This window comes from Asparagus officinalis, chromosome 8 (assembly GCF_001876935.1).
Source record: "Asparagus officinalis chromosome 8, Aspof.V1, whole genome shotgun sequence".
NCBI lineage: Eukaryota > Viridiplantae > Streptophyta > Magnoliopsida > Asparagales > Asparagaceae > Asparagus > Asparagus officinalis.
The window spans coordinates 126140004-126151933 of record NC_033801.1 but is presented as its reverse complement, the minus strand read 5'-3'; the positions used below and the strand labels follow the sequence as shown (position 1 = coordinate 126151933).

At 40.3% G+C, this 11930-nt stretch overlaps 2 protein-coding genes across 2 annotated transcripts in view; one reads left to right on the top strand and one right to left on the bottom strand.

Annotated features, from left to right (window-relative positions):
* Nucleotides 587–4197, bottom strand: LOC109821883 (transcription factor RF2b-like). The gene is made up of 4 exons (XM_020388040.1): nucleotides 3830–4197; nucleotides 2187–2319; nucleotides 1388–1503; nucleotides 587–893 (listed from the first exon to the last, which is right to left on the bottom strand). Exons 1-4 carry the CDS (start codon nucleotides 4165–4167, stop codon nucleotides 587–589), a joined length of 894 nt encoding a protein of 297 aa, XP_020243629.1. The 5' UTR covers nucleotides 4168–4197.
* The window catches only part of LOC109821881, a 38950-nt gene continuing 31576 nt past the window's right edge, over nucleotides 4557–11930 (top strand). The window contains exons 1-3 of the mRNA XM_020388039.1: nucleotides 4557–4565; nucleotides 5428–5484; nucleotides 5804–5971. Of these exons, the coding sequence (XP_020243628.1) occupies nucleotides 4557–4565; nucleotides 5428–5484; nucleotides 5804–5971 (234 nt within the window). The remainder of the gene's footprint in view (nucleotides 4566–5427; nucleotides 5485–5803; nucleotides 5972–11930) is intronic.

The window sequence follows — 11930 nt, the reverse complement described above, 5'->3', positions numbered from 1 at the left end:
TTCAAAGTTTAAAAATATTAGTGTAAACTATAGGGTATTTAAGTGCAATTAAGCCTGAAAAAACTTCAAAAAGTGTTAGGTTTTTTTTTCTATATAACCGCTTTATATTTGTTCTATTTGCCGATTTACCCCTTAAATTTTCGTATTTGCTAATTTACCTATGATCCTTCCATTTTATACCCTCTTCTTATCTAACGCCAAGAAAATTTATATGGAATTTGGGAAAAACAAAATCCTTATATTTCTAACTAATGGAGGATATTTTTGTCACTTCGTAGCTACTCAGTTCGAAATTTAACCGCGTCAAGTGAGAACTTTAAATCAATGACAAAGAAATACTTTTTTTCCATTTTTACGTAAAATTATAAAAACATTAATCTTACAAGTATAACTCCACTAATCTAAAAATCTAACAAAAAGAAAATGATCATCAAATGAATAATATAACACCCGGATCGAATAAATAAATGATTTCTTACAAAAAAAATTACAACCAAAGAGGGCAAAAATAATACATTAACACTTTATATATCACACTCGGGTATATCAGGCAATAAACGAAAAGGGCGAACAATCCGTGTTGAACTCAGAAGGCGTTGGAGCTCTCTGCCTGCACAATTTGAGATCCATTGCTACCATCCAATTCCTGCATCTCTGAGATCTCATCCTGATGCAGCAGCATTATATCTGAGAAATCTTGGTCATGGCATTGGTTGAAACTGTTCTGGTGATTCGAAAAGATGGCTTGAGGCCGAGAGAACTGGGAGTGAGGTTGTGGGTGATGATTAAAATGAGGCCGAGGTGATGGAGTGCGCTGATTAAAGCTAAAATTTTGCTGCTGTTGTTCTAGGTGATGAGGTAGAAGTGGTTTATTATGCGATATTAATGTTTTTCTGTGAGGTTATTGGCTACACATTATGAATATCTGATTTAACTGTAGTTCTATCAGAATCATGTTCAAACCTGTTGGTCGAAGAATTTATATTGATTATTAATTAAATGGTTGTGAACCTGAAAAACAATCCTAAACTAGAACATTCCATCTCTAATTTCTTAATTAATTTTTATTTTCCAAATCTTGGAGTCAGCGAATGATAGTGTATAAAACACGACATGAATTTTCACTATAAAGAGAATAGGCAAACAAATTATATTATCCTATGCTAGCTTAATTACCTCGAGGAAATGGCTCATAACACAAATCATTTACTGTAATGCTTAAGAAGAATTTATTGTCGATTCTATGACCCTTCATAAGTTCAATGCCATCTCATTTAAGAAAACAGGTTTCAAGTGTGTCATCATGTATGAAATTTTAAATATTATGCATAGAGATTAAGGAGGAAATACAAGTGGATAGTTAAGTTATATAAATATGTACACATACTGCTTCTCAAGTAATAGAACAAAAGGCTTACCATCATGCAACTGGGCTTGATGCTCCATTATTCGTAGCCGTAACTTAAGCTCGTGATTTTCTGTTGCCAGCCCAGCTGTATCTCGCTGAAAACAAAGGACACAGCAGTGACAGTTTAATGAGCCTATGAACAAGAAACTTAGCATGCGTAAACAATGAAAACTTTTGGAATGAATCAATCCGAGATGACATACGTCCAGGATAAGTATGCTCCGAATGAATCAAATGAAATATCTTGATTCTTCAACTTTGTATTTGCGTTGGAAGAATGAAGAAAGCACAAACTTATTGATCACAGTTCATATGTTAGTGGCGATTGTAAACATGCATAAATCTTGTCTGCGTTCCTTTATGCATACTACTCAGCTCATATAGTTGACAAAAGCAAAGGTATATAAACAATGAAGCGGAAAGATAGTATTAAAAAAATCAATTAATAGAGAATTGAAACCAGCAAAAGGAATTTATTATTTTTATTCGTCCTAGGACAATAAAACAGAATGCTGATGTCAAACATTTGGAGCGGGTGATTTCTATTCACATCTAAATTAGCTTGTATAGAATGAATACAACCAATAGGGTAGGATACAACATCAAGAGGTTATTCATTAGGGCTTGATATCTACAAGTCTAAATCTTATATATATTTCTGAAGGGATGGATAAAGTATTAATGTCTATGGATCAGATACTATCTACACTGGTTACACGATTCCACAATCTTAAAGACCAAACTGAACAAAGTCGTGAATACTTGATTCGAAACCAACCTGTAACAGCGAAAGCTGTGCAGTAAGTGTTGTTAATTCAAACTGAAGGGAGTGAACTTTCCTCTCAAGATCTGAAATATAATGAGCTTTCCTTTCTTTCGAGCGAGCAGCGGACTGCCGATTTGCGAGAATTCTGCATGGATATATTGAAAACTTTAGTGATGTCACATAACCTTATAAGTCAGAAGCATATACTCGCATTGAAATTGAAAACTGCCGTTAAGACTGACACAAAGTCTTACAAACAAATTTCAGAAGATGGAAGTACATGCCAAATGATTGTCATACAGGAAAGCATATAGCTAACTAATATACAAACTTCAGTAGACAAAATGTTGCCAAGAATATCACGGAAACATGTAAAGTTTAGCTTGCAAACCAAATTCAGTAAATGTATTGATATCATCGTGCATTTACTAAGGTTGGTTGACCAACATTGTTGGCCCATAATCTGTGAGTTAGGTTTTTTGAGTACAGTGGTCACCAACATTATATCAGAGAACAACACCAGATTACTAGAGGCCCTAGATTTTAATCATCATTACCGACAATATACCTTTTTTCTTTTTTTTTTGCTGGACTATAGAGAGAGAGAGAGAGAGAGAGAGAGAGAGAGAGAGATGGATATGCTTGGTACCAAGCACAAGTTTTTGTGCTTGGTAGTGATGTGCCATATTCCCCTCCACTCATTAAAATCGGGGCCCACATTCACATGGGTTGGGAAGTGGTTGGGAATGGGAATGAGTGGATGAGAATATGACACCTCACTACCAAGCACAAAATTTGTGATTGATACCAAGAATACCCATTTTTCTCATATGAGAAATATGGATATGCTTGGTACCAAGCACAAGTTTTTGTGCTTGGTAGTGATGTGGCATATTCCCCTGGATGACTGCTGATAAATATGTGTGTATGTGTAATCCCATGGATGACTGCTGATAAAAGGCGTAGCCTCAGTGAGTATGCTCACAGATGAAGGGGGAGATCATGAATATGTCCCTATGAATTATATAGTCTCATACGTACAAACTTAAATATGAAGCTGGCAGTAAGATTCCCACCTTAAGCTTCAGGTATCAAATTTGATTCTCGTTCAATATTCAGCGAGTTCAGAAAATTTCACAGGCATTCAATCTCTAAGTCATGAAAATCCTTCATCCACCAAGCTATTTGAATATTTTCAGAGCATGTGACTCAGGCATTCAACTTTCACATAATTAGTTTTAGCCGTTGATTCCTTCAGTTCTTATGAGAGCCATTTGTGCTTCTGCCATCAACTTCTCCAAAAGCTCTACGAAAATCCTGGTATATATCACAAAGCCCCTCATCATTTGCGCATCAATAGACCTGATCTTCGCATCAAAGGTAGCGTCGAAAATGCTTACTCCCCTCTAAATAATTTTAATACAAATTCTAATAAATCACAACGCTTACTTATAGTTTATGCCTGAACTTTTAACTTTTGATTCCTAACTATGATGTGGGTTTGAAAAATCTCAATAAAATGGTTTAAAAAAATCCTTAAAACAAAATTACATAACAACGAAACCGAAACCCCCCATTAAATTTCAAAAATCGACAGAGACCGAAGGGATAATATAACAACAAAAAAGCCCCTAAAATCATTCCAAAAAAATCACCTTTTTACCCTCTTGGGATCGACAACGGCGAGCTCGGCCAGCTCCTCAGGCGCCATGGCTTTCCTCGCCTCTCCAGACCCGTACCCGAACCCGCCCACCGACAGGCTCTGCCGATGCCTCGCCCTCCTTATCGGATCCGGGTCCGACGAATCCCCGACCCCTTCGACCTTCTCCATATCCAAATACATGTGAAAGAGATCGTCTTCGGATCCGAAATCCGGCAGCGAACCCGCGCCCGCGTCGGAGGGGAACGGGTGTTCGGAGTGGGCCCGGCGGTGGTGGGACCCGCAGGAGCTAGGGTTAGGGTTAGGGATTTGGGGAGGCATTAGGGCTTGCATTTTGGACCATTGGAGAGGGGAGAGAATGGCGGGAGCTTGTATAGAGAGAAGGGGCGGGGGTAGTTTTATACGTCGGAGCTTGTTGAAATGCGGGTTAGGATCCGAATCCGATTTTCAATGTGAAGGAGATACATGAGGTAGAGATGGTATCGGGTTTCGGGCTTTGGATCTTTTGGTGTGACCAATTTTTAGACCCGGCATTAGGAATTTTGTCAAACCATGTCTTTATTCAATAATGATGCTGAAATTTTTTTAATTTTATTTCTTTTAAAAAAGAAACTAAGTTCATTTCAAAATATCATTCACTTGTCTTTCTTCTAAAATAAGACATGTTACCATTGACGGGTTAGCTCAGGTGGTTAGAGTCGATCAATGTGTCTCCCAAGCGTATGGATCAGGTTCACCTTCTCGGATTCACCTAGTAATGTTAGAGTCGAATGGTGTTAGCAATGCCCTGAGTTTAATTGGCTAGCTTTCTCCGACTTGGGATATTAGGTTTAGATTTGGCCCCCTTGTAGTGGTGTTGCTCGAACTCGGGGCTCCTCCCTCATACTTAATAGGTCTAACCAAGATTCTCCTATTTCATTGCAACATCTGCTAGGCTTCTGAAATTAGAGTGAACGGTAATGATTGGAATAATTATGTTTTCTCTAATTACTACTTAATTAGAGAGGAAATGAATCCTTCGTTGCATAATATACTTTGTAAATAATTAATAGTAATTTCACACATTTTATAGATATTAAACCATAAATATTTTTGACCATTTAATTAGTGAGGATTTGAATCCTCTATTGTGTAATCTAGTTTGTAAAGAATTAATAGTAAATTCGCACAGTTTATAGATAGTAGAGTACAATAAAAATAAAATCAGATTTAACTAATTTTCAAAGCAAGTGCATGGTTGTTGACCTCAAGTGATGACTATAAATACACATATTTTATATTTTAAGTTATTAGTACATATATAAACATAGTGTACACCGGCAAAAAAAATACAGATTTAGGTTGTTTTTAAAAAAAATCATTGTACAGTGATATTATACCAAATTATATCTGTGCATCACCAAAGTTCAGGCGTACACTATGTCCCTATCATCTGATCACCATGACGTGCGTCTAAGGATCAAAATATTTGTTGCTTACTCTTATATATCATACCAAAAATTAAAATATATATCAATATCCCTACAATAAATATTTGATATGTAAATAATTTTTAAAAAGTTGTCTATGTTTACTCTATTTTGCATAACTCAGAGAAGAGAGAAGAGTAAGAGAATATGGGAGGAGGAAGAAGACCCTCCGATCTCTCAGGTAACTTTTCTCAAAAACCCCTCCACATATATTCTATTCTGCATAACCTCTCTTCTCTCAATAATATTTTTATTTGCAGGACACTCAGTCCTAAGCTCCTGCTCTTCTTCTTCTTCAGACTCCGATGTTTCTTTGCGTTCACGAAACAGAACTTACCTCAGCCTCCTGCGCTCCTATCAGAACCCCCCTGAGCGAACTCAGACTCTCCAAGAGTACAAAGATGCAATCTTAAGGTGTTTATTGCAAAAATTTTGTCTGGGCTTGTGAGTTTTGCTTTTGTTTTTTGATTGGTTTTGCGTATTTTTCCATAAACGTTCAGGAGTTAATTGCAAAATTTTTGTTTGGGTTTGTAGATTTTGCCTTTGCTGTTGATGGGTTTTCTGTAATTTTTGTAAATATTAAGGTGTTTATTCCGAAACTTTTAGTTGGGTTTGTAGATTTTTCCTTTGATGTTGATGGGTTTTGTGTACTTTTTGTAAATGTTAAGGTATTTATTGCATTTTTTTTTGGTTTGTAGATTTTGTCTTTGTTGTTGATGGGTCTTGTGTAAGGAAATATTAAGATGTTTGTTGTAAAATTTGTTGGCTATATTGTGGGAGAAAAGACAATTTTGTCTTCATGAATAGTCTCACATGGATTAGTGTCATGAATAGTAAAAGGTTTAAATTGTTTCACCTCTTATTGGGCTTTGAATAGTATTTTGGGTTTTATATTGTTTGGATTTTACATAACACACACGCGCACGCCACCCCTTTTGTTTTTCAAACTTTTATTTTACATGTTTTACATGTTTCTCTTGGCAATTAAAACGTGCATAACGGCTATACAATTAAGGAGAGCGTTACGAAAATTATGACGAATGTTACTGGGTTTTCTGCAGCGGCAAAGACTCTCAACCCTTATATAAATAGCTCTTCTCATTCTTGGATGACACACGACATCGAAGGCTTTCTCTTCTCTTCTTTCCTCTGTGATAAAACAAGAACTCTCTCTCTCTCACACACACAAATTTTTGGCTATTATTTAATTTCTTTTCTGAGCAACCATTTTCATATGAGCAGAAGTTCCGCCACTCTCGCCCGAGTACAAAGACCAACCGATTCCAGAGGTTTTTACCGCTAGAGGAGAGAGGATCATCTGCGCTAGGGCGATAGGCGGGTCTTTAATCTTCTAGGGCAGTGTTTACACGACTGCTCCCGATCAGGCCAGAATTTTATTTAACTTTTATTTTTCGGATTTTATGCATGCTAATATAACTTTATTTTGATTCTTGTCTAAGAATCTAGAAGATTAAGATTATAGCTGTTATTTTAAAACCCGAGGAAAAATAATAGTAAAGTTACTGTTCATTATAAGTTACTGTTCATATAGGGAATATTACAGTTACTGTTCATTAAAAAATAATTTTGCTGTTCATCCGTGAAATTTACAATTACTGTTCATCCATGCCATTTATAATTACTGCTCATCTGAAATTTTTTAAAAACATTATCCTTTATTCAGCCAAATTTTTTAGCACTGTTCATTTAAAATTATTGTTTTACTGTTCATAAATAATAAAAAAACAATTATTCTTTCTATCGAACTGTTTTAGAATCATATTTATATGCTTTGTTCGTTTCTTTTACTAGCTTATAAATAATTTTGCATCAAACTCATCCTTTAAAGTCATAATCTCCAAAGTAACTAGTCGAGCGATATTGACAAAACTATTTTATTCTATCAGATTTTAAATACCTAGACTAGTTGACTTTAAATCGGACTTATGGTTAACATTGACCATTCTAAGAGTGTCAAACCTAAGAAGTTTACCGGAGTTAATTACAAACAGTGGGCTAATCAGATGAGATGCTGGCTCACTACCTTAGATCTGTTATCTGCTATAAACACTCCTGATTCTTCTTCTAGTGGTTCTCAACCCTTGACTCTCTATTCTGAACAACCTACTCCTTCCACTTCTGTTTCTGGTGCTAGTTCCTTCTCTAGTCGTATGAAACCAGAAGAAATAAACTATCATTGTTGTCATAGGATTCTTAGTGCACTTGCGGACAACCTTTATGACATATATTATGAGTTCAAAAGTGCTAAAAACCTATGGAATGCTCTTGAGGTAGAATATGGCTATGATGATAACGAAATTCTGCATTTCACCTCCTCTTCCTTTAATAAGTTCATGATGGTTGATGACAAACCCATAAATGAATAAATTCATAAATTCCAAGATTTTCTTCGTCACCTCCAATCAAAGGAAAACTCATTTACTGATGACTTTAAAGTTGTGTTTGATTGATAAGCTTCTTCCCTCCTGGTCTAGATTCGTTGGAGATCTCAGACACAAGTAAGAAGATCTAACCTTAACTGAAGCTCTCAAGGCTATTTGTATTGAAGACCAGCATAAGCAAAATTTTAAAACCAAGACTGAAATAAAAGCTAAAGTAAACTTGGTAGAGGATAAGTCTAAATCTAGGAATTTCAAACCTAAGGGGAAGAAATTCAAGAAAAACCAACAATCCTTCAACAAATCCAAATCCAATCTCAATCCTTCCAGCCATAAGTCTGATGAAAAGTTCTGTTATGTCTGTGATAGAACCAACCACCTGGCTCCCAACTGCTTCTATCAGAAAAAGGAACCGACTAAACCTACTCCAAAAGGAAATGGATCTAACAAAGTTAATATGATTGAAGAAAATGCAAATTCCTTCAGGTTAGCTTCTTCATCCTATCTTGTAAATTCTCTTACTTCTTCCACTAATTGGTATTTGGATTCCGGAGCTAATATTCACGTTTGCAATGATCGCTCTTGGTTTTCAACTTACTAGGAAGCACGTGGAGGAAGCATAAGTTTAGTAGATGACTCCACCAAACAAATAATGGGAAGTAGATGTATAGAGCTCACCATGACCTCTGAGAAAGCTCTAAATCTGTAAGGCGTTCATCATGTTCCTTCTTTCCGTCGCAACCTGATTAGTGAATCTCTTCTCCTTAGAGTTGGCTATAGGTGTAGGCGTCTAAAAATGCCTATGGGTGCCCGCACACAGCTCAAGACAAAGAGAAGGTGATGAACGTCGTTATCCAAATCAAAGAGGATTATCCAATGCCGACAAGCGCATGAAGCGAATCGGCAAACTGTTGATGACACGACAACGAACCACCACAATGGAAAACACCAAGTGGACCGCACGCGTTAATCAACTCAAAGCGTACAAACGCACCCAACAGTCAGTTAACACGCACGCATCATTCAGCTCGTGCATGTCAATCAGTGCGCGCGTCAATCAGTTCACGATGGCGTCAATCAACGTACATTAATCAACTCGCGTAGAGCATACAAGTCAACACGACGGATGAGTAAAACGGGAGAAACTACAAGTCCTGGAAGATCGAAAAAGTTGTAAAACACAAGAAATCAGCGAAACTCAGCGCGCCGCGCAGGACGGACCAAACCGACCCGCGCCCGTGCGGGTCGGAATGATCCGACCCGCGCAAGCGCGGAGGAGGTGCTGCCGGATTGTGGAGTCAAAGGAGCACGAATTTCAGCGAGGGTTGACAGATCTTGGCGAGTTCTTCGGCATAAAGAAGGAGAGTTCGAGAGATCCGACGCCCGTTCCCGTCCGTCCCTTGAGATTAGGCTTGGTCTTAATCTCGAGAAGAGCCCTGATTTCGCTTGGTCGATTTCAGCGCTTCAAATCAAATACTTCCTCGGCGAAGGCGAAGCTCTGCCAAATTTTTCATCAACCGGATCCAGATCTAAGGCGGTCCACGGATAAACCCCGGCACAGGCAAAGATCCCACGCAAGCAGAAGACCGATAAACGATCTCTGCGTTTGTTTTGACGAGAGTTGTAAACTTTTGTTTTCATTGTGTAAAAGTCTTATAAAAAGACAATCTTTTTTTTGTTTTCATTGTAACGATCGAAGTTGTAATGAATACCGCAATGAATACAACAATTTTCGACGCAAACAAACTGGCGACCACAGTGGGAGCCAACAGCTTCGCTGCCGGAGCTGTCGTGTCGCAACCTCGGATCTGCATCCCGGTTGAAGAAGTGGTCGAATACGAGTTCGACCAACTGAAGTTCGAGGAATATCTGTCGTCTTCCTCCTCCAGATCCTCCGCCTCTCGCAAGCGAAGGAAGATCAACGCCCCCGTTGTTGCGCTAGCTGAACCTTACAACGCCCTTCCGGTCTCCAATGAGTCCGGATCTGCAGATCTGAACTCCTCCTCAATCAAGGAGTTGAGTACAGAAGGCGCGCCTATTTTATCAAAGAGAACTCGTCAAAGGCAGCGCCAACGTTGTGCGCGCCAACTCGCTAGAGCCTTGGAGTCAATTGACGGGATCCGTTATGAGGCGGATCTGAAAATTAGGCAACGTCAAGCGCCCCAACAGCGGACAAATGCCCTCTCCTCTAAATCACCAACAAGTGAATGGGTACAAGTCAAAAGGACTCGTTCAACTCTTGAAGAGCGGATCAAAAAGCGTCGCGTACTGCTTGCGCATGCGCGAATTCTTGCGCAAGAGGTCAAAAGATTGCAGAGGGAAGAAGTGGAAAAGAAGCCACCAAAACTGCACAAAGTTTGGAGGCCAAAGTCCAAGACAGCGGCCGAAAAGATCGAAAAATGCGGGTCACTCAAAATCCGCCCGCCGTCCCGCGGTCACTCAAATCCGACCCGCCAATCTGCAGGTCACACAAAATCCGACCCGCCAATCTGCAGGTCACCCAAATCCGACCTCGCCAATCTGCAGGTCGCCCAAATCCGACCTTCTAAATCGCGGGTCACTTGGTCCAGACCCCCAATCTGCAGGTCACCAAAATCGACCCGGCCAACTGCGCAGGTCGCCAAATCGACCCTCCACAATCGTGGGTCACTGGGTCCGACAACTCCACTCTTGCGGTCACCCAAATCCGACCCTCCACTTGCGGGGTCACTTGAAATCCGACCCCCAACCTGTCGGTCACTTAAATCTGACCCGCGCCAGAGTCAAGGCAGAAGATGTTCTACACCTGTTTCGTCGATCCCTGTGAGTTCCGTACCTCCGGCGGGGCACCGTGACAGCGTGGATTTGTCCCGATTCAAGGTGAGGATAGTTGATCGCCTGGGTCCTTTGCACGAGGATCGAGGCAAAGTTCTGAGCAAAGAACGTTTGGGTCCGGTGACTGAACCCCGAGCAACTCGTCGAGCTGGGGGTCGCACACGCCCTCTCAACAATAACAAGCCTTCTTATAAAAGGAAAACTCCAGTTTCCACCCGTCTGGGGGTGTGTATTCAAAACCAGGAGCCTGTTGAGATCTTGCGCTCCCAAAAGTGTAGTTCTAAACATGTGACTCTTGAGAACGCTGATAAAGCGGCAAATCCCCTGAAAGAAACGTATTCATCTGACGATGACAACGTTATACTTGGGGAGTTGTGTCAACGTACGATAGGTTGCTCTGGTTATAACGTCGATGAGTTGTACTATCGGGCTGGGGGTATGAACGAGTCTCGGAAGAGATATGCCCGAGAAACCAAATCTCACTGCCCGTGCACCGGACTAATCAGGGCAGTATTATCAGCGTGCAGTTGCCCCAAGACCGCTCCGCAGAGGGTCTCGGTATTTGAGAGGATCTCCAACGGAAAGGATAAGTCTAATCTAAAGCGCCTCCGTAAGAAACGATCGGTCGTTCAAGGTGACGAACCCCCAGAGGTTACCGTCAATATGGTTGATAAGGGAAAATCAATTCGACCTTCTAGCTCTGACCCGCTTGTATCGCATCGTCTAACCCGGTTGCGATCAGGGACCACTAGACGCAGGGACTACCAAAGAATGCAGAGAGGGTTATCCTCGGATGATGAAGTATCGGATGCTAACTCTGCAGTCGCTTCTGACAGTACGGTATCTAGCCCGGGACAATCTCACGAAGCGTTCATGATCAACACCGAGCAGGTAGCCAAAATGGTTGAGGATGCCTTGGCCAAACAGAAAGAGGCATTCAAGATCGAAATGGAAATGGCTATGCTACGGATGAGGGAAGAGCACGACCGACAGATTCGGGCTCTTTCCAATCAAATGGGCGAATCCACCCGTCGCAACACTGCTAACCAAGTAGGTAGCGATTCAGATGTGGATGAACACCTTAATGCTGATAACCCTCTCGTTGACCAAAACGCTGGGGGTGGCCCCACTAAAGACGACAACGCTGGGGGTGGCCCCGTTATTCCTCTTAAGAATCGTCCAAAGCCCGATACGAGCGAGGATGAGAAAATGAAAGATCTCGAGAGTAAAATCAACGCTCTAATGTCTGATCGAGAGGTAAAGAGGACTGGCATTCCATGTCCATATCCAAGAGAGTGGGACACAATAGCATACCCGGCGAAGTTCAACTTGATTAACTTCACGCCGTTTGACGGGAAGGGTTCACCCACTCAACATCTGATCTACTTCAAGTCCCACTTGGGTATGATCTCCG